Here is a 23293-nt window from a genome sequence, read left to right on the forward strand (position 1 = left end):
TATTTATTCAGAGATAGGGAGGGTCTTGCTCTGTCAACCATGCTGGAGTACAGTGGCACAATTATAGCTCACTGTAACCTCAAACTCCCAGGCTCAAGCGATCCTCCTGCCTCAGCCTGCCCTGTAGCTGGGTCTACAAGGGCATACCGCTGGCTAATTTTTAAATGTTTTGTAGAAACAGGGTCTCACTATGTTGCCTGGGCTGGTCTCAAACTCTTAGCTTCAAGTGATTTTCTCACCTCAGCCTCCCAAAGAGCTGGGATTTCAGGTGTGAGCCACGACACCCAGCTCCAAAAATATCGTTTTCTCTAACTGTACTTTTATTTATAGAATTCGGTTGCACAATTATCTTTCATTTCCTCCAAAGAGCAGAAAGTAACCCTGCTAAATAGATTCAAGAGAAACTCTCAACAGAGAATATACTATGACCTAACAGAAAAAACCAGCTATGTTTTATTATAGAACGCATTAATAAGATAGTGTTGTAGGAAAGAAAGTTGTTGATTATCTATCATGTGCCAGGCATGCCATTCGCATGACCTCATTTGACCTTCACGACAGTCTGCAGTGTAGATAGTATCATGACCATTCCATAGTTGAAACAACTGTGCTTCAGAGAGACTGAGAAATTTGCCTAAGGTCACACAGCTAGTAAATGGCAGAGTCAGACTGACTTCAAGAGGCCACACTTAAAAAAAACATTTTTTTAAAATTTATTTGATTAAATTTTTTTTTTTTTTTTTTTTGGCCAGGCTCGGTGGCTCACACCTGTAATCCCAGCACTTTAGGAGGCTGAGGCGAGCAGATCACCTGAAGTCAGGAGTTCGAGACCAGCCTGGCCAACATGGTGAAACTCAGTCTCTACTAAAAATATAAAAATTAGCTGGGTGTGGTGGTAAGCGCCTATAATCCCAGCTACTGGGGAGGCCGAGGCAGGAAAATCGCTTGAACCTGGGAGGCGTTCAAGCCTGGGTGCACTCCAGCCTGGGTGACAGAGCGAGACTTTGTCTCAAAAAAAAAAATTGAAACAGGTTCTCACTCTGTCTTTTAGACTGGAGTGCAGTGGTGTGATCATGGCTCACTGCAACCTCAGCTCCCCACAACACCCCCCAACAACCATCCCCAGCTCAAGCAATCCTCCTGACGCAGCCTCCCAAACAGCTGGGACTACAGCCATGTGTCACCATACCTGTCTACTTTGTTGTATGTTTTGTAGAGTTGAGGTTTTGCCATGTTGCCCAGGCTGGTTTCCAACTCCTGACTTCATATGATCCTCCTGCCTTGGCCTCCCAAGTACTGGGATTACAGGTGTGAGCCACCTAGCCCAGACTACTAAAATTCATTTTTTTAGAGATAGCAACTTGCTCTGTCGCCCAGGCTGGAGTGCCGCAGCATTATCATAGCCCACTGCAGCCTTCACCTTCTGAACTCAAGTGATCTGCCCACCTCAGCCTCCCAAAGTGCTAAAGTGCTGAGGTGCATGCCACCGTTCCTTTAAAAAAAAAAAAAAAAAATGGGCCGGGCGTGGTGGCTCACGCCTGTAATTCAAGCACTTTGGAGGCCAAGGCAGGCGGATCACCTGAGGTCAGGGGTTCAAGACCAGCCTGATCAACATGGTGAAACCCTGTCTTAAAAAATAAATAAATAAATAAATAAAAACAATATTCAATTTGGTACGGAAACAATACAGTATAGGACCACAGTATCATTACATCAAAGAAAATAATTTAGAATCTCCTTGCTCCATCTCCCCCCTGAACAGTAACCCCTGTCACAATATCCTTCACAGAATGGCACCCAGTGATGGTGGCCTCAGAGGGCAATTTTGTTGGAGAATAGCACCAATGGAGGCTGAGCACTGTGGCTCATGCCTGTAATCCCAGCATTCTGGGAGGCAGAGACTGGAGGATCACTCGAGGCAAGGAGTTGAAGATCAGCCTGGAAAACATAGTGAGACCCCTCCATCTCTGCAAAACAAACAAAAAAATGGCTGAGTATAGGGGCCGGGCACAGTGGCTCACACCTGTAATCCCAGCACTTTGGGGGGCCGAGGTGGGCAGATCACGAGGTCAAGAGATCGAGACCATGGTGAAACCCTGTCTCTACTAAAAAAAGTACAAAAATTAGCTGGGCGTGGTGGCACACGCCTGTAGTCCCAGCTATTCGGGAGGCTGAGGCAGGAGAATTGCTTGAACCCGGGAGGTGGAGGTTGCAGTGAGCTGAGATCACGCCACTGTACTCCAGCCTGATGCCTGGCAACAGAGTAAGACTCTGTCTCAAAAAAAAAAAAAAGAAAAAAAAATGGCTGAGTGTAGTGACATGTATCTGTAGTAGTCCCAGCTACTTGGGAGGCTGAGGCAGGAGGATTGCTTGAGCCCAGGAAGTTCAAGGCTCATGCCGTGAGCTATGATCGCAGCATTGCACTCCAGCTTGGACAACAGAACAAGACACTGTCTGTCTCTAAAAGAAAAAAAAGAAGAAAGAAAGAAAAGAGAGTGAGAGAGCATAGCACCAATAGGAAGTTCTTCCTATTGAACTGAAATCTACCTCCTGTAATTTTCAGGAAGAAGGAGTTGAAACATTCATGAGGAAGCAGAGAACACAGACTCCTCTCTGAGATGGGATGATTTCAACTGGACAAAGGATTGGTATAAAGAGATTAGAAAGATGTAGACTTCCCTGAGAGTTCGTAGGAGGAGTGGTACATCATCACAGAGTCATGATGGTCTGAGGAAGGAAGTTTCAGTGAGTTACAGCTCTTCAATAAATCAGTTATATTTCTCAAATTTCAAGGAGTCCTCTCTGCCACCTTCCCCATAAGGCCTTTCCTGAATTCTCCAGGGAGAAGCGCTTTCTCCTTCTCTGCCGCCTCTAGCACTTGGTCCCATCCGCATGCTACTTTTACTACCTCTTACTACATGGTCTACTCAGATGTCTCACGGTCTCCTCAAATGTAACTGTTTGAAACTGAACTCTAGTTAATATGCTAGTTCATGAATCAATCCCTAGGTAGACAGAGAAACACCATTTTAAAATCCTGTTCAGGGCTGAATGTGGTGGCTCACACTTGTAATCCCAGCACTTTGGGAGACCAAGGTGGGAGAATCACCTGGGGTCAGGAGTTCAAGACCAGCCTGGCCGACATGATGAATCCCCATCTCTACTAAAAATACAAAAATTAGCCGGGTGTGGTGGTGCACACCTGTAGTTCCAGCTACTTGGGAGGCTGAGGTGGGAGGATCACTTGACTCCAGGAGTTTGAGGCTGCAGAGAGCTAGGGTTGTACCACTGCACTTCAGCCTGGGCAACAGAGGGAGATCCCATCTCAAAATCAATACATAAATAAAATCCTGTCCTTCCATGTTTCCCCATCACAGTAGATGGTACTAGTCTTCACGGGTCGATCAAGCTAGACGTCTAGGCATCTGGAAGCCATTCTTGATTCTTTCTCCACCTTCACTGCCTGTGATTCCAAATCTAACCAGTCAGCAAGTTCTGTTGGTTCTTTCTCTAAAATATTTCTTCAGTCCTTCCACATCTGTCCCTACCTCTCCATCATTTCTTTCCTGGACACTTGCAAGAGCCTCCCAACCAATCTCCAACCTGCCCTGCACGCTTGCTGAATGAACTGACTTGGAGGATGATTAATTGGGTACTGGCACTCCTCTGCCTGCCCACTGCTCATGGAAGAGTCTAAACGCCTCCTGTGGCTCCAGGCCCTGCCTGACTTGACCGGCCTCTCCCTCCAGTCTCATCTGAGGTCAGACTCCCTTCATCTGACCTCCAGCTACACAGGCCTCCATACAGTTCATGGAACCAGTTAAGCTCTTTCCCAAGATGGAGCCCCTGAGCATGCTACACTCCCTTGACTAAAGCACCCCTTTATCCTGTCTCTTCATAGAGCTAACTCCTTGTCATCCTCCAGGGATCTACTTAAAGTCCTCCCCTTTCTTTTTTTTTTTTTGAGACGGAGTTTCGCCCTTGTTACCCAGGCTGGAGTGCAATGGCGCAATCTCGGCTCACCGCAACCTCCGCCTCCTGGGTTCAGGCAATTCTCCTGCCTCAGCCTCCTGAGTAGCTGGGATTACAGGCACGCGCCACCATGCCCAGCTAATTTTTTGTATTTTTAGTAGAGACAGGGTTTCACCATGTTGACCAGGATGGTCTCGATCTCTTGACCTCGTGATCCACCCGCCTCGGCCTTCCAAAGTGCTGGGATTACAGGCGTGAACCACTGCGCCCAGTCTTTTTTTTTTTTTTGAGACAGAGTCTCACTCTGTCACCCAGGCTGGAGTGCAATGGCGCAATCTCGGCTCACTGCAACCTCCGCCTCCCGGGTTCAAGCGATTCTCCTGCCTCAGCCTCCTGAGTAGCTGGGATTACAGGCGCGTGCCACCGCGCCCAGCTAATTTTTGTATTTTTAGTAGAGACAGGGTTTCAACATTTTGGTCAGGCTGGTCTCGAACTCCTGACCTTGTGATCCACCCACCTCGGCCTCCCAAAGTGCTGGGATTACAGGCATGAGCTACCGTGCCCGGCCAAGTCCTCCCCTTTCAAGGCTTTCCCTAAATACCCCATCTAAGCAGGTCCCTCCACCATCTACTTTTCTCCATCTGTGCCAGTTTCTTTTCCTTTGCAACGCTCAACACAGTTTGTGATGTGCTTGTTTGTGTACTTGGGTTTATTGTCTGCAAACACTGGACTGTATGCTCCACAAAGGCAAGAACCAATATATATCCAGGGATTGGCACATCTGCTTTATTTTATTTTATTTTATTATGAGACAGAGTCTCTCTCCCCCAGGCTGGAGTGCAATGGCCCCATCTTGGCTCACTGCAACCTCCGCCTCCCAGGTTCAAGCAATTCTTCTTCCTCTGCCTCCTGGGTAGCTAAGGATTACAGATACTCACCATCATGCCTGGCTAATTTTTGTATTTTTAGTAGAGAGGGGGGTTTGACCATGTCGGCCAGGCTGGTCTTGAACTACTGTTCTCAAGTGATCCACCCTCCTCAACCTCCCAAAGTGCTGGGATTACATGCACGAGCCACCGCAACTGGCCCTGTGTTTTCTTTAAACATTTGTTGAGTGAATCAGCAATTAATGAATTTGTGTTTATGGCTCATACTTTCAATCTTTATTGGGTTGGGGACAAGACTATGTTTTAGGCCTCATTAAAAACCCAGTAGTACAATTGCTTGCACGGAGTAGGCACTCGATCGTGCCTATTGATCTGACCTAACTGAAGAGGATACAGTTTCATAATCTACCAAGATAGTTTTATTACTAGACTGTGTAAACTCTAACAAATTGCAAGAAGGTCGTGCACAGAAAACATAAGCGCTGATGGGCTTACTGCCCAGCGCAGCAGGAGTCTGACCACTAGGGAATGCTATCACTGTGTTTCTGCCCTCATATATTCATGGTATTCTAGTACTATGTTGGCAGGGATTTCTCCCTCCTTCATTTTCCTTTCACAAGGAATATACTTAGTTTATGTCCAAAGATCATTGGGTCTTTTTTTCTTTTTTTTTTTTTTGAGACAGGGTCTCTCTCTGTTACCCAGGCTGGAGTGCAGTGGTACAATCACGGCTCACTGCGGCCTTGAACTCCTGGGCTGAAGCAATCTTCCCACCTCAGCCTCCCGAGTAGTTAGCAGTATAGGCACGCCACCACGCTTGGCTTTTTATTTTTTTAAAACTTTTTGTAGAGACACAGTCTCCATATAGTGCCCAGGCTGATCTCAAACTCCTGGGCTCAGGTGATCCTCCTGCTTTGGCCTCCCAAAGTGCTGGGATTACACATGAGCCATTGCACCTGGCTAGGCTAATTGGTTCTAACCTGGAGTCCGTAGCACCTTCTAAAACCTTATCCAGAAATTTGTGGTTTTATGAGCAATTTTCTGGCGAAGGTATTCATTACTATCATTAGATTATTAAGACAGTTATAACCTAAAATGCTAAGAATCACTGAGCTACAGCAATGTCACCCAGTAGAACTTCCTGTGATGATGGGAATGCTCTACATCTGTGTTGTCCAATGTGGCCGCCACCAGCTACAGGTGTGGCTACTGAAGCCTCGAAATGTAACTAATGAGACTGTAGAGTGAAATTTTTTATTTCATCTAATTTTAATTAATTTGATTTTAAATGTGCACGCCACAATGGCACGTGCTTATAATCCCAGCTATTCAGGATGCTGAGGTGGGAGGATCTCTTAAGGACAGGAGTTTGAGGCTGCAGTGGGCTTCGATTGCCTGTGAGTAGCCTCTGGGTGGCATAGTGAGGCTATTAAATAAATTTTGGCCAGGCGCGGTGGCTCATGCCTGTAATCCCAGCACTTCGGAAGGCTGAGGTGGGTGAATCACCTGAGGTCAGGAGTTCAGGACCAGCCTGGTTAACATGGTGAAACCCCATCTCTACTAAAAATATAAAAATTAGCCAGGCATGGTGGTGCATGCCTGTAATCCCAGCTACTTGGGAGGCTGAGGTGGGAGAATTGCTTGAACCCAAAAGATGGAGGTTGCAGTGAGCTGAGATCATATCACTGCACTCCAGCCTGGATGACAGAATGAGACTCCGTCTCAAAAAATAATAATAATAAAGAAATAAAGAAAATAAAACAAAATAAATAAATGTAAACAGTCACATGTGGCTGGTGGCTACCATACTGGATAGCATAGACCTAGAGAACCACTCAAGAGTTATCAGGAAGTCACGGTCCCTGTGCTTAGAAGACTCCAGGTATAACACACATGTATTACCTAGAAGCCTTCTCTCCTCTCCCAGGAGTCCATTAGCAAGGTCACCTTCATGGATGAGGCCCAAAATACTAGGCAGTAACAGGTTTGGGTGGGAAAATGGGAGAGAAAAACACAGAAGTAGTGAGACGTGGCTGGGCAGGGAGAATGCTGGCGGATGGGGCACCTGCCACTAAGGAAGCAGTGGGAAAGGCCTGGGGCGTTGAAGACCCTCTCCATGGGCTCAAGGCTTCAAGGAAAAAAGAAAAGTGATTTTTGCCTACATAATGGGAATCATGGAATAAAGCTTCTAGAAAAAAAACTCAACAATTATTGTCGAGATGCATGACTTTTGCCTAAAGATATGACTATTATCTCACATGGTCAAAAGTCTTTGAAAGAGAAGGTGTAATGGAATTATTGAGAATAGAGATCTCACCGGGCATGATGGCTCATGCCTGTAATCCCAGCACTTTGGGAGGCTGAGGCGAGCAGATCACCTGAGGCCAGGAGTGCAAGACCAGCCTGGCCAACATAGTGAAACCTTGTCTCTAGTAAAAATTAAAAATTAGCCAGGTGTGGTGGTGGGCTCCTGTAATCCCAGCTATTCAGGAGGCTGAGGCAGGAGAATGCCTTGAACCTCGGAGGTTGCAATGAACCAAGATTGTGCCACTGCACTCCAGCCTGGGAAACAGAGTGAGACTCTGTCTCAAAAAAAAAAAAAAAAAAAAGAATGGAGATCTCAAAAATTAAAAAAAAAGACACTTCCTGTTGACCAGGTCTAAAAATAAAAAATAAAAAAAGAATAAAGATCGCAGTGACATACTTTCCAGGTTCTTGAGCAAGTGTTGATAAGGGGCATGGAGAGCCCCTCCTAGAACAGGAAAGGACCCTGTAAATTATAGGGACGCTAAGGAACAGGTGCTGTACTTACCGACAATTATGAAGTTGAAGTTGGGACTGTATTTTGAACAGTTGCAAACTTGCGCTTTGCATTTGTAGGGGCCTGATTCGTGGGCTCCTGTGATGCTTAGATTAAAAATCACGGGTTCGCCTTTTCCATCCTGGGTTCCCAGGTGTGTCTTACTTCGAAACAATGAATAGGTGATCTGCAGTGATTTGTTCTTATGGGAACAAAACAGAGATACATTTTGACCCTTCATGACCACATTAGTCTCTGAGTCCAAACATGGAGAAGGAAATTCTGAAAAACAAAATAACACATGAAAAAGTCCTTGTTAAAATCTTGGTTAGGTCTGGGCGCAGTGGCTCACGCGTGTAATCCCAGAACTTTGGAAGGCTGAGGCGGGTGGATCACCTGAGATCGGGAGTTTGAGACCAGCCTGACCAACATGGAGAAACCCTGTCTCTACTAAAAATACAAAATTAGCTGGGCGTGATGGCGGGCACCTGGTATCCCAGTTACTTGGGAGGCTGAGACAGGAGAATTGCTTGAACCAGGACCCGGGAGGTGGAGGTTGCAGTGAGCCAAGATTGTGCCACTGCACTCCAGCCTGGGTTACAGAGAGAGACTCTGTCTCAAAAAAAAAAAAGGAAAAAAAAACCCTACAAAAAAATTGGCTGGGCCTGGTGCATGTGCCTATAGTCCCAGCTACTCAGGAGACTGAGGCAGGAGAATTACTGGAACCTGGGAGACAGAGGTTGCAGTGAGCCCAGATCAGCTCTTCACTGCACTCCAGCCTGGCCAACAAAGCAAGACCCTGTCTCAAAAAAAGAAAAAAAGAAAAGAAAATCTATTGTGTGTATATATATATATATATTTAAAACTATGAAAGAATTAAGAGAAATACAGGAAAAGATTTGTGTATCATCAGGTAAGGCTTGGTCTTCCATATAAGACACAAAAATTAGAAGCTATAAAGAAAAGATTGAAAAAGTTGACTATCTTAAAACTAAAAACTTCTCTGTGACAAAATTAAAATTCAAGTGACAGCTTAGAAGAAAACGTTTAAGACATAAATAAAAGCAGAAGATTCCTTTTATGCACATAAATCAACTGCAAACCAAGGAGAAACGGACAAACCCCAAAATAAATGGGCAAATAGTATGAACAAGTCATTCCCAGAGGAAGAGATGCAGATGCTCATTAAATAGTGCTTGAAGCTGGGCGGTGGCTCATGCCTGTAATCCCAGCACTTTGGGAGGCCAAGGTGGGCAGATCACTTGAGGTCAGGAGTTTGAGATCAGCCTGGCCAACATGGTGAAACCCCATTTCTACTAAAAACACAAAAATTAGCTGGGCATGGTGGTGGGCACCTGTAATCCCAGCTATTCAGGAGGCTGAGGAGGAGAATTGCTTGAACCCGGGAGGCGGAAGTTGCAGTGAGCTGAGATCGTGCCGGTGCACTCCAGCCTGGGTGACAGAGTGAGAGTGTCTCAAAAAATCCTAGCACTTCGGGAGGCTATGGTGGGAAGAGTACTTGAGCTCAGGAGTTCAAGAACAGCCTGGGCAACATAGTAAGACCTCATCTCTAATTTTTAAAAAACAAAACAGAACAAACAAAAAATAGCCGGGATCAATGGAGTTTGCAGTGACCCTTCAAGAATGCTTTTAAAAATGCCATAAACTTGTTCAAAAAAAAAAAAAATGCCATAAACTCTCCTCCCAGTCTTTGATCTGGACAATTAACATTTTCTCAGTCTTATATAATATAAACTCAACTTTCTTTTTTTTTTTGAGACAGAGTCTCACTCTGTAGTCCAGCCTGGAGTGCAGTGGCAAAATCTTGACTCACCACAGTGTTAATCTTCCAGGCTCAACTGATCTCCAGCCTCAGCCTCCTGAGTAGCTGAGACTATAGGCCCATAATTTTTGTAGATTTGGTAGAGATAGGGTTTTACCATGTTGGCCAGGCCGGTTTGAACTCCTGACCTCAAGTGGCTGCCTGCCTTAGCCCCCCAAAGTGCTGGGATTAAGGTATGAGTCACTGTGCCCTGCCATATAAACTCAACTTTAAGATAAGACCTAAACTACCTTTACAACCAAATAGCCATCCCTAAGTTTTTTTATATAGGAATGCTAGAGCTTTTGTGGCCAATATACATGAAAAAGATGCTCAACTTCACAAGTGATGAGGCAACTGCAAATTAAAACAACACTGAGATACCATTTTTCACTTATCGGATTGGCACAAATTTTTTAAATGATTGGCCAGGCACGGTGGCTCACACCTGTAATCCCAGCAATTTGGGAGGCTGAGGCAGGCAGATCTCTTGAGTCCAAGACCAGGCTGGGAAAAGAGCGAAACCCTGTCTCTACTAAAAATACAAAAGTTAGCTGGGCATAGTGGCAAGGTACCTGTATGGCACTACTTGGGAGGCTGAGGTGGGAGGACCAATTGAGCTTGGAAGGTTGAGACTGTGGAGAGTCCAGATTGCGCCAGCCTGGGTGACAGAGCAGAGACTCTTGTCTCAAAGAAAAAAAAAAAAAACACCCAGGCTGGGTGTGGTGGCTCAAGCCTGTAATCCCAGCACTTTGGGAGGCCAAGGCGGGTGGATCATGAGGTCAGGAGTTCAAGACCAGCCTGGCCAACATAGTGAAACCCCATCTCTACTAAAAATACAAAAATTAGCTGATCATGGTGATGGGCACCTATAGTCCCAGCTACTTGGGAGTCTGAGGCAGGAGAATGGCTTGAACCTGGGAGGGAGATGGAGGTTTCAGTGAGCCGAGATCAGACCACTGGTGCACTCCAGCCTGGGAGACACAGTGAGACTGTCTCAAAACAAACAAACAAACAAAAAAAACAAAAAAAAAAGAAATAAATAAAATTTAAAAAGTAAAAGTGATTATATCCACCACTGGGGAGGAAGGTAGGGAAACTCACCCACCATTGGTGATGAATAGGATAGGATCAGCCTTGCTGGGAGGGCAACTTAGCAGGGTCTGTAACAATTTAAAAGTGTATGCCCTCTGACCTTGCAATTTCACTTCTAGAATTTCATTCTACAGAGATGCTCTGAAGCTCTTGTGCATCCACAAAGGATGTTTTGTACAAGGATGTTTGTTCTTTTATTTTTATTTTTCTTATATTTTTATTTTTGTACAAGGATGTTTTGAATAAGGATGTTTATTGTAGCATTGTTTATATTGCCCCCCAAAAGTGGAACAATAAATAAGCATGGTTAAATGAATCATGGCTGAATCATAAAATACCATGCAGCTATTGAAAAAGATGAGCTAAGGCTGGGTGTGGTGCCTCATGCCTGTAACCCCAGCAGTTTGGGAGTCCAAGGTGGGTAAACCATGAGGTCAGAAGTTTGAGAACAGCCTGGCCAACATGGTGAAACCCTGCCTCTACCAAAGAAAAAATATATATATATAAAAATTAGCCAGGCATGGTGGCACGTGCCTATAATCCGAGGTACTCAGGAGGCTGAAGCAGGAGGATCCATTGAACCAAAGAGGTGGAGGTTGCAGTGAGCTGAGATTGTGCCTCTATACCCCAGCCTGTGCAACGAGAGTGAAACTCCATCTCAAAAAAAAAAAAAAAAAAAAGAAAGAAGGAAAAAGATGAGCTAAATCAGTATCTACTACTTGGAAAAGATGTCTATAATATATTGCTAAGTTAAAAGAAAGTCACAGGTGAGTTTATTTACTATGATACCAAATACAAAATGACTGTTGGGAGCGGTTGGTTTTGGAAGTAGGGAGGAGAGAAGGATCGGAAGAGGATTATAACAGCATGTTTACATTTTATACAGTAACAACCACCACCTTTACTGTCACTTTTGGATGGTTTACCACATGCCTGCCACTGTGTTGAAGAGCAGGGATTGTCTCATTTGATCTGCACGCTACCCTACCAGGTAGGTGCTTTTATTAACCCACTTTACAGATGAAAGAAATTAAGGTCAAAGTGGGTATGTCATGAGCTCAGGCTGCTGGCTGGTAACTAGTAGAACCACAGTTAGACCACCTCCCAATGTATATTTCTAGTGTTTCTTGAATTATTTCACAATAATTTTTTTTTTTTTTTAAGAAACGAGGGGGGCCGGGCGCGGTGGCTCAAGCCTGTAATCCCAGCACTTTGGGAGGCCGAGGCGGGTGGATCACGAGGTCAAGAGATCGAGACCATCCTGGTCAACATTGTGAAACCCTGTCTCTACTAATACAAAAAAAATTAGCTGAGCATGGTGGCGCGTGCCTGTAATCCCAGCTACTCAGGAGGCTGAGGCAGGAGAATTGCCTGAACCCAGGAGGCGGAGGTTGCGGTGAGCCGAGATCGCGCCATTGCACTCCAGCCTGGGTAACGAGAGCGAAACTCCGTCTCAAAAAAAAAAAAAAAAAAAAAAAAAAAAAAAAGAAACTAGGTATCACTATGTTGTCCAGGCTGGCCTTGAACTCCTGAGCTCAAGCAATCCTACCCCATTAGCCTCCCAAAGTGCTGGGATTACAGTCCTGAGGCACCACATCCAGCCTATGTGTTGGTTTTCTAGTTAAAATAAAACAATCACAAAACAACAACAAGAAAAGTTAGAAAACGTTCATTGTGAAAACAATTTCAATGGCTGGGCGCGGTGGCTCACACCTGTAATCCCAGCGCTTTGGGAGGTCGAGGCAGGAGGATCACAAGGTCAGGAGATCGAGACTAGCCTGGCTGATATGGTGAAACCTTGTCTCTAATAAAAATACAAAAATTAGCTGGGCGTGGTGGCTCATGCCTGTAATCCCAGCTACTCGGCGGGCTGAGGCAGGGGAACCGCTGGAACCCAGGAGGCGGAGGTTGCAGTGAGCCAAGATCGTGCCATTGCACTCCAGCCCGGGCAACAAGAGCAAAACTCTGTCTCAAAAACAAAACAAAAAACAATTTCAATATTTTGTCACCGAGTCTCAGAAAAAAATGCTGCAATCCCCTCCCTAAAATCATTTTATTTTAAACAACAGGTAATTGAAAAGACTGTTCTTTGGTTGTTCACGTAAAACCTCAGAAACGCTTTTGAATGGATGCTCATGTTGCAATCAGACCGTCCCCCACTTCAATGAAAATAGTTTCAGTAAGAAAGAAGTAAAAAAAAAAAAAAAATTTGTCATAAATAGTGAAAACCTAAAAAAAACAACAAAAAAGAAAGAAGTAACTGACACTTACCATTTGTTTTCATTGCCTCACAATCCAACACAGCTTTTTTACCTGAAAGAGAAAATGAACACGATAAAGCTCACTTTCCACGTGACGTGTTGGCTTGGAGGTTCAAGCCTCAAAGTGCTAAGTGGGGCTTACATGTGACAGAAGAAAGCATGGCCCAGAAGAGGAGCTTGTTCAAATGGCTCCACATTCTCCCAGATGAAGTCCAAGACAGGGTCGAAAAGGCATAGTAGCACCACAGTGGTGAGTCGCTCGGAGAACTTCCTCTTTTTCTTAGACAAGTTAAGGAAATCAGAGGGTTTGGACGACATTTGTATATTATGATTGGTTCCCTGGGCCAATCTGTCTTCCTCTATGAGTTCCTGTAAGAAGAGAGAGATTTTGTAGATTACCACTCCCTCACACTGTCTGGGAAAAAGAAAAGGAGATAAATCTGACTGTTGGCTGGGCTGGTGGCTCACACCTGTAATCCCAGCACTTTGGGAGGCCAAGGCAGGCGGATCACCTGAGGTCAGGAGTTTGAGACCAGCCTGACTAACATGGAGAAACCCTGTCTCTACTAAAAATATAAAATTAGCCAGGCATGGTGGTGCATGCCTGTAATCCCAGCTGCTAGGGAGGCTGAGACAGGAGAATCGCTTGAACCTGGGCGGTGAAGTTTGCAGTGAGCCGAGACTGTGCCACTGCACTCCAGCCTGGGCAACAAGAACAAAACTCCATCTAAAAAAAAAAAAAAAAAAACCTGACTGTTACATTGTCTGTGTAAACCCATCTGTGTCTGTGTAAACCCATCTGATCTCCTCACTCTGAACTCAGTCTGTGCCAAAAGGAGTTTGGTGGAAGTTTGGTTTTGTCTTTGGAAGCAAACTGTCTTAAGCAGATACATACAAATATTATACCAAAAATGCCTGCTTCTTTTTTTTTTTAAGACTTGCCTCACTCTGTCCACCCAGGTTGGAGTAGAGTGCTGCGATCCTAGCTCATTGCAGCCCCAAACTCCCGGGCTCAAGTGATCTTCCCACTTCAACATCCTGAGTAGCTGGGACCACAGGTGTGCACCACCACACCTGGCTAATTATTTTTATCTGTAGAGACAGGGGTCTCATTATGTTGCCCAGGCTGGTGTTAAACTCCTGAACTCAAGTGGTCCTCCTGCCTCAGCCTCCCAAAGTGCTGGGATTACAAGTGTGAGCAAATATGCCTGGCCAAAAATGCCTGCTTTTGTTAAATGCTGATTCCTAGACCCCTCTCCAGACTTACTGGATTTGAAGTCTGGGACTCTGGTTTTTTCTTTTTTAACAAGAATTGCCCTGAGCAATTCTTATGGACAGTAAGTCTGAGAAAGATTAGTACCAGGTGCTGCTGCCTCAGTGATTTCTGAATCAAGGGAGACTTTAGGACTTTTTATTATGGGGAGCCCTCCAGTGCCAGGAGAACTGAGGTAGGAGTTAATTTAGATCAGCCTTTAAATAGAACATGCTTTCTGGTGACCTCGGCAGTAAATTTTAAAAAGTAAAAAATAAACAAAAATAAATAAATAAAATAGAATGTGCAGGCCAGGTGTGGTGGCTCATGCCTGTAATCCTAGTACTTAGGGAGCCTGATGCGGGCAGATCCACCTGAGGTCAGGAGTTCGAGACCAGCCTGGCCAACATGGCGAAACCCCGTCTCTAGTAAAAATACAAAAAATTAGCTGGGTGTGGTGGCATGTTCCTATAATTCCAGCTAATCGGTGGGGAGTAAGGCAGGAGAATCACTTGAACCTGGGAGGTGGTTGCAGTGAGCTGAGATTGCGCCACTGCACTCCAGCCTGGGCAACAGAGTGAGATTCCATTCCAAAAAAAAAAAAGAAAAGTCAATTGAAATAGAATGTACAGAGCCACTTCTTGATGGAGTGGAGATCACCAAAAGGATAGAAAGTCTGACTGTAGGGCTAGTGGGCAAGACAGCTAGTTGACATGTGCAAGAGTTGACAGGTCTACAAAGAGAGGAAGCAAGAAGTGGAATGGCAGGGGGCAGCATTGAGCTGGGACATTCATCTCTGTGCCTTAGGTCCCAAGGTGTAACCAAATCCCTCCTTATTGACTCGGGGTCACCCAGCTAGCATCCTCTTCCACCCAAACATGGGAGAAGCCCATTCTCAGCCATCTCCAAGAACCCTGAGCACTTAGAAAGTTCTGCTGTTGGCTGGGCATGGTAGCTCACACCTGTAATCCCAGCACTTTGGAAGGTCGAGGTGGGCAGATCACCTGAGGTCAGGAGTTCAAGACCACCCTGACCAACGTGGTGAAACCTCCTCTCTACTAAAAATACAAAAATTATCCAAATGTGGTGGCATGCTCCTGTAATCCCAGCTACTCAGGAGGCTGAGGCAAGAGAATCGCTTCAACCCAGCTGGTGGAGGTTGCAGTGAGCTGAGATCATGCCACTGCACTCCAGCCTGGGTGACAAAGTGAGACTCAGTCTCAAAAAAGAAAAGAAAAGAAAAGAAAGTTCTCCTGCCTAAGCAGGCCCACTGCCCAGTAAGGGTTTGTGGAAATTGCTAACATACCAGCAGTCTACTTTTAAAATCCTCTTAATCCATTATGGGTAGCTGCAAAAGTGTGGTTGCATGAATGTTCACTGAAGTTTATTCAAAATATTAACAATAGGCTGAGCATGGTGGCTCATGCCTGTAATCCCACCACTTTGGGAGCCCGAAGGATGTGGATTGCCTCAGGTCAGGAGTTTGAGACCAGCCTGGCCCACATGGTAAACCCCGTTTCTACTGAAAATACAAAAGTTAGCCAGGTGTGGTGGTGGGCACTATAATCCCAGCTACTTCGGAGGCTGAGGCAGGAGAATCACTTGAATCTGGGAGGCGGAGAGTTCAGTGAGCTAAGACCACACCACTGCACTCCATCCTTTTTTGAGACAGAGTCTCAGGGTGACAAAGTGAGACTCTGTCTCAAAAAAAAAATTATCAATAGAAAACAATCCTAAGTGTTCAATAGTAAGTGATGTGACAACTTTCACAGCTCCCACTTCCTCCCCCAAAGAGTTCTACTATCTAATTCTGAAAATGAACGTTAGGGAAAGGAATTCAGCCACGAAAGACAATAAGAAATTCCGAGAAGAGCAGCAAGGACTTTCTTATCGACCCCTCTGTTTCACAGCAGGTGGCGTAAAAGATGTCGGTTGATTAAGCCTGATCATGCCAATGATGGTACAGCACATAATTGATGAATAACTGTGTGGTACTTCCCTCCCTCCCTCCCTCCCTCCTTCCTTCCTTCCTTCCTTCCTTTCTTTCTTTCCTTTCTTGAGATGGAGTCTTGCTCTGTTGCCCAGGCTGGAGTGCAATGGCATGATCTTGGCTTGCTGCAACCTCTGTCTCCCGGGTTCAAGCCATTCTCCTGCCTCAGCCTCCTGAGTAACTGGGATTACAGGCACACACCACCCCATCTGGCTCATTTTTTGGTATTTTTAGTAGAGACAGGGTTTCACTATGTTGGTCAGGCTGGTCTCAAACTCCTGACCTTGTGATCCGCCCACCTCGGCCTCCCAAAGTGCTGGGATTACAAGCATGAGGCACCGCACCCGGCCCTGTGTGGAACTTTCTAATTATAAATCCTTCCTGCTGTATTAATGGTATTTCCTTCTATATTGGCTTTTTGTGGCTACAGCATGTGTGTGTATACATCTGTACATCTGTGTGTGTGTACGTGTGTGTGTGTGTGGGTTGGTTTGACATCAGGTCTCGCTCTGTCTCCCAAACTGGAGTGCAGTGGCACCATCTTGGCTCACTGCCCAGAATCAAGCTATCCTTGCACTTCAGCCTCTCTAGCAGCTGGGACTACAGGCACAAACCACCATACACTGCTAGTTTTTTGATGTTTTTTGTAGAAACGAAGTCTCACTATGTTGCCCAGGCTGGTTTTGAACTCCTGGGCTCAAGCAATCCTCCTGCTTGGCCTTCCAAAGCGCTGGGATTACAGGCATGAGCCACCATGCCCAGCCCTTACTACAATAGCTTTACAGCATTTTTTTTTTTTTTTGAGACAGAGTTTCGCTCTTGTTACCCAGGCTGGAGTGCAATGGCGTGATCTCGGCTCACCGCAACATCCACCTCCTAGGTTCAAGAAATTCTCCTGCCTCAGCCTCCCAAGTAGCTGGGATTACAGGCATGCGCCACCATGCCCAGCTAATTTTTGTATTTTTAGTAGAGACAGGGTTTCACCATGTTGACCAGGATGGTCTCAATCTCTTGACCTCGTGATCCACCTGCCTCAGCCTCCCAAAGTGCTGGGATTATAGGTGTGAGCCACCGTGCCTGGCCTAGTTTTACAGCATTTTATAAAAGTTTGGATGGGTGAACTGTCAGATACACACACAAAACTCGATCATCAACTTTTTCTTTTCTTCACATCTGCAATGTTTTTCATCAGCATCCTGTCACTTTGCAGCTACCACTGCTGGCCAGCTGGAAAAGAGCAGACAACCATAGGATCATTTCCCCACACCCACATTTTCTCTTTTTTTTGTCTTTTTTTTTGAGACAGAGTCTCACTCTGTCGCCCAAGTTGGAGTGCAGTGGCACTATCTCGGCTCACTGCCACCTCTGCTTCCTGGATTCAAGCAATTCTCCTGTCTCAGCCTTCAGAGTAGCTGGGATTACAGGTGCGTGCCACCACACCCAGCTAAATTTTGTATTTTTAGTAGAGATGGGGTTTCACCATATTGGCCAGACTGGTCTGGAACTCTGACCTCAGGCGATCTGCCCTCCTCAGCCTCCCAAGGTGCTAGGATTATGGGTGTGAGCCACTGTGCCTGGCCCCACATTTTCGTATAGACCTGTGGAAATGGTTTTTCTTTTCTTTTTTTTTTTTCAAGACGGGGTTTCACCATATTGGTCAGGCTGGTCTCAAACTCCTAACCTCAGGTGATCCGCCCGCCTCAGCCTCCCAAAGTGCTGGGATTATAGGCGTGAGCCACCGTGCCCAGCGGAAATAATTTTTCTATCAGATCCAGTACAAATAGCAGACAAGTCTTTGGCAATGAAAAAAAAATATTGGCAACTTCTAGTATTTTTAAGCTTGAGTAATAGTTGCAGTGGAGCGATCTTGGCTCACTGCCACCTTCGCTTCCCAGGTTCCCAGGTAGCTGGGATTACAGGCACGTGCCACCACGCCAACTAATTTTTAAAATTTGTACTAGAAACGGGGTTTCATGGTTTTGGCCAGGCTGATCTCCAACTCCTGATCTCAAGTGATCCACCCACCTCAGGCATGAGCCACTGCGCCCAGCCTCACACATTCTATTTCACAGGCTGATCTAAGTTTACTCCTACCTCTGTTCTCCTGGCACTGGAGGGCTCGCCATAATAACAAGACCTCAAGGCTCCCTTGATTCAGAACTGCACTTTTGAAAGACCCTATCTCAAAAAAAAAATTTTTTTTTTCGTGGTGATGTAGAAGAACATTTCATGATGTAGTAAGAAAATCACCATATGCTTAAGGAAAGAGAAAAACTATTATTAACAGTTGTAATAACATAAATCATATTTCTAAATAAGAAAGTGCATAATTTATATACATAGAAAAACTATCTGGAGGCCGGGCACAGTGGCTCATGCCTGTATTCCCAGCACTTTGGGAGGCTGAGTTGGGTAGATCACTTGAGCCCAGGAATTTGAAACCAGCCTGGGCAACATAGTGAGACCTTGTCTATAAATTAAAAAGGGAAGGCGAAGGGAGGGGAGGGGAGGGGAGGGGAGGGGAAAAACTATCTGGAAGGATATTTTCTCAAAATGTTAACAATAGCCATATCTAGAGAGCAGAATTTTATTTTTGTTTTCTTATTCTAACTCATCTTTCAATTATTTATTTCCACATTAATATTCTTTTTTTTTTTTTTTTAAAGATGGGGTTTCACCATGATGGCCAGGCTGGTCTTGAACTCCTGACCTCAGGTGATCCACCCACCTCGGCCTCCCAAAGTGCTAGGATTACAGGCGTGAGCCACCGCGCCCAGCCCACATTAATATTCTTATTATGGGCTGGGTGCTGTGGCTCATGCCTGTAATATCAGCACTTTGAGAGGCTGAGGCAGGTGGATTACTTGAGGTCGGGAGTTCGAGACCAGCCTGACCAACCTGGTAAAACCCTGCCTCTACTAAATAATACAAAAAATTAGACATGGATGGTGGCAGGTGCCTGTAATCCCAGCTACTTGGAAGGCTGAGGCATGAGAATTCCTTGAACCTGGGAGGCAGAGGTTGCAGTGAGCTGAGATCATGCCATTGCACTTCAGACTGGGCAACAGAGTGAGACTCTGTCTAAAAAAAAAAAAAAGAGAGCGAGAGACAGATGTCATCTCTGTGTGGAAGCCAGTTCCCTGCCCACGTACAGATTCTCCTAGGACATCCTCCCCATCCAGCATTGACTCACTCCAGGCTCCCCAGGCCCCACCCCACGGTGGTCAACCACTCCAGGGTCCACGCCCTACCACCACCAGGGGTCTGCTACTCTCACCCACTTCCTCCCTATCTGGTCACCATTGACTGGCAGCAGATCATCTGGAACCCTCAGTTCACAAAAGGCCTCTATTCCCTCTGACAGTCAAAATTACTTCTCAGGCACTTTCCTTCTAAAGAGATGACATGGTGCTTTTCATACTGTGACATCAGTGGCAATTTCTCTAACCAAAGAAGTGGGGATGGAAAGAACCCTGCACATTTACTCTCTGATGGGATAACTCTCAGTGCTAGAATTTCTGCTAAAGGGATTTGGAGGTTTTGCAAGCATGACAGTTTTGACACTTTCCCTACCAGCGTGTCCTCCATGCTTACCTGGGCAGAGGGAAGGACAGGGTCCCTGAGATCTATCGTGCCTGGAAGGAACTGGGGGCCTTTCAGAAAAGCTGACATATCTGGAACTCTCTGCTGCAAGCAGGAAGTTTACTGACCGCAGATCTGACCCAAAGACGAGATGAAACTGTGGAAATACTGATTACAACTGTTAGCAAACGTTGCTAGGAGTGCTTTAGCAAGGCCCTGAAAAAGGGATTTGTCAAAAGTGGCATAATATTAATAAGCCAGGCGTGGTGGTTCATGCCTGTAATCCAAGCACTTTGGGAGGCTGAGTAGGAAGCAGGAGGATCGCTTGAGCCCAGGAGTTTGAGATCAGCCTGGGCAACAGAGTGAGACCCCATCTCTAAAAAAAAGAATTGAAAAAATTAACTGGGCTTGGTGGCATGTGCCTGTAGTCCCAGCTACTTGGGAGACCAGGGCAGGAGGATTGCTTGAGCCTGAGAAGTCGGGACTGCAGTAAGCTGTGATCGTGTCACTGCACTCTAGCCTAGGCAGCAGAGCAATACACTGTCTCAAAAAAACAAAACCAAAACTAAAACAACAACAACTACATAATAAATCAGAGGCGAAATCTTTTTTTTTTTTTTTTTTTTTTTTGAGATGGAGTTTTGCTCTTGTTACCCAGGCCGGAGTGCAATGGCGCAATCTCGGCTCACCACAACCTCTGCCTCCTGGGTTCAAGCAATTCTCCTGCCTCAGCCTCCTGAGTAGCTGGGATTACAGGCACGCGCCACCATGCCCAGCTAATTTTTGTACTTTTTTTAGTAGAGACGGGGTTTTCACCTTGTTGACCAGGATGGTCTCCATGTCTTGACCTTGTGATCCACCCGCCTCAGCCTCCCAAAGTGCTGGGATTACAGGCGTGAGCCACCGCGACTGGCCTCATTATGTTTTTGTCTGGTGGAGGACCCTTGGGCCCCCCTAGCCACATGGAAAGTACCTAACTTCCCGATAAAGAAAGCCCTTCCTCCCTCGCAAGTAAGGTCCCTTATCTCACTCTGTCTACCGTCTTGGCTCGGCCCGATTCTAGCAACCTTCCCGCCCGGCAACCGACCGAGCCAATCACCATCTGCCCCATCAGCTCTCCAGTAACTTCCCGCCTAACAAGCTCCCCTGCCCGGCAGACTTCCCGCCCGACAGCCAACCTGACCAATCGCCACCCGCCAGATCAGCTCTCCCACTCCCCCAGTCCCTCTACCCCTATAAAAACCACCGAACAAAGAAAGCTGGCGTGAGACTGCTGACTCTTCCCCCGTTACGAGTCCAGTCCACCCGGAGACTCTCCAATAAAGCCTGAACTCCTCTTTCATCTGGTCTAATTCGGTCGCGCCTTGGGGTACAAGTTATGAGGGTCCGGGCAGGTCAGACAGTTTTGAAATGTGAGAAGGACGTGATGTTTGGGAGAGGCCGGGGGCAGAACGACATGGTTTGGCTCTGTATCCCCACCCAAGTCTCATCGTGAATTGTAATACTCAAGTGTCAGGGGAGGGAGCTGCTGGGAGGTGACTGGATCGTGGAGATGGTCTCCCCCATGCTGTACTTGTGATTTAGTTCTCACAAGATCTGATGGTTCAAAAGTGTATGGTTGTTAGCCCCAACCCCTGTCACCTTGTGAAAAAGGTACTCTTTTCCACTTCTGCCATGATTGTCAAGCTTCCTGAGGCTTTCCAGCCATGAGGGACTGCAGCTTAATTAAGCTTCTTATCTTTTCTTTTCTTTTGAGATGGAGTCTTGCTCTGTCACCTAGCCTGAAGTACAATGGCACAATCTCAGCTCACTTCAACCTCTACCTTCCAGGCTCAAGTGACTCTCCTGCCTCAGCCTCCCAAGTAGCTGGGATTACAGATGCCCCCCACAATGCCTGGCTAATTTTTTTTTTTTTTTTTTTTGAGACAGAGTTTCACTCCTTTTGCCCAGGCTGGAGTGCAGTGACATGATCTCAGCTCACTGCAACCTCCACCTCCTGGGTTCAAGTGATTCTCCTGCCTCAGCCTCCTGACTAGCTGGGATTACAGGTGCCCTCCACCACACCCAGATAATTTTGGTATTTTTGGTGGAGATGGGGTTTCACCATGTTGGTTTGGCTGGCCTCGAACTCTCAACCTCAGGTGGTACACCTGCCTCAGTCTCCCGAAGTGCTGGGATTACAAGTGTGAGCCACTGTGCCCAGCCTAATTTTTGTATTTTTAGTAGAGACAGGATTTCACCATGTTGGCCAGACTGGCCTCCAACTCTTGATCTCAAGTGATCCACCCACCTTGGCCTCCAAAGTGCTGGGATTACAGGTGTGAGCCACTGTACCCAGCCTAAATCTCTTTTCTTTATTAATTATCCTGTCTTAGGTAGTCCTTTATAGCAATGTGAAAATGGACTAATACACTGTGTGTGTGTGTGTGTGTGTGGTGTGTATATATATGCTGTATATATGTATGTATTATTTTGGATACATATGTGTGTGTGTGTGTGTGTGTGTGTGTGTGTGTATATATATATATATATATATATAGTTGAGGATGAAATCATAGGGGTGTGGAAAACAGTCTTCATGAGTTGGGTCCACCTCTGGGTGGATCCACAGGATCAGCTGAGTCATGAATCATGGGTCCAGGTGGGGTCAGTCTGAAAGATCCTCAAAAAACCAATTGTAGGTTTTACAATCGTGATGTTATCTACAGTGTTTCCAGAAAGGGGTTCTGATCTGGACCCCTCTTGGATCTCACACAAGAAAGAATTCAGGGTATGTTTACAGAGTAGAGTGAAAGGAAGTTTATTAGAGAAGTAAAGAAGCAAAAGATCGGCTATTCCATAGGCAAAGCAGCCCTGAAGGGTGCTGGTTGGCTATTTTTATGGTTACTTCTTAAAAATATGCTAAACAAGGGGTTGATTATTCATATGTTTTCTGGGAAAGAGGCAAGGAATTCCCAGATCTAATGGTTCCTCCCCATTTTAGACCACATAGGGTAACTTCTGGATGTTACCATGGCATTTGTAAACTGTCATGGTGTTGTTGGGGGTGTCTTTTAGCATGTTAATACATTATAATTAGCATAATGAGCAGTGAGGACGGCCAGAGGTCACTTTTGTTGCCATCTTGGATTTAACGGGTTCCGGCTGGTTTCTTTACTGCATCCTGTTTTATCAGTGGGATCTCTGTGACCTGTATCTTATGCCAACCTCTTATCTCATCATGTGACTAAGAATCCACAACCTCCCGAGAATGCAGCCCTGCAGGTTTCAGCCTCATTTTACCCAGCCCCTGTGCAGGATGGAGTTGCTCTGGTTCCAACACCTCTGACACATTTCCACCTTCCTTTTACAAGGGGACTAAGAGTTGTAGAGGGATGAAGATCCATCATTTGTAACTTCTTTGGGCTCAATAGGGGTGGTGATATTCCTGCCTAATTATTATGGTCTCTTTTATTCAGGGCAGAGAGGAGCTCAGTCAGAAAGCATTGGCATGGTGAGAGCCACTCATAATTCTTTAGTTCTGACAAAAGGTGATATCTGGAAGATTAATAAGTGTTCAATTTAAGATAATGTTAAGGCTGGGCACAGTGGCTCATGCCTGTAATCCCAGCACTTTGGGAGACCAAGGCAGG

At 45.8% G+C, this 23293-nt stretch overlaps 1 protein-coding gene across 6 annotated transcripts in view; it reads right to left on the reverse strand.

Moving 5' to 3' along the window:
* Positions 1-17232, reverse strand: part of MILR1 (mast cell immunoglobulin like receptor 1) — a 36535-nt gene extending 19303 nt beyond the window's left edge. For 4 of the 6 annotated variants that reach the window (XM_064369551.1, XM_064369552.1, XM_064369550.1 and 1 more), the window contains exons 1-3: positions 12980-13078; positions 12848-12889; positions 7672-7941 (exon numbers count right to left, since the gene is read on the reverse strand). In XM_064369551.1, coding sequence (XP_064225621.1) covers positions 7672-7941; positions 12848-12889; positions 12980-13034 — 367 coding nt within the window. In that variant the 5' untranslated portion in view covers positions 13035-13078. Of the gene's footprint in view, positions 1-7671; positions 7942-12847; positions 12890-12979; positions 13207-17217 lie in introns of those variants that run through there. The other 2 variants (XR_010339832.1, XR_010339831.1) reach the window with 2 other exon arrangements.
* Positions 17233-23293: the final 6061 nt, after the last annotated feature.

The sequence above is a fragment of the Aotus nancymaae genome, unplaced genomic scaffold (genome assembly GCF_030222135.1).
Source record: "Aotus nancymaae isolate 86718 unplaced genomic scaffold, 86718_ANA_hifiasm-v0.15.2.pri h1tg000089l, whole genome shotgun sequence".
Classification (NCBI taxonomy): domain Eukaryota; kingdom Metazoa; phylum Chordata; class Mammalia; order Primates; family Aotidae; genus Aotus; species Aotus nancymaae.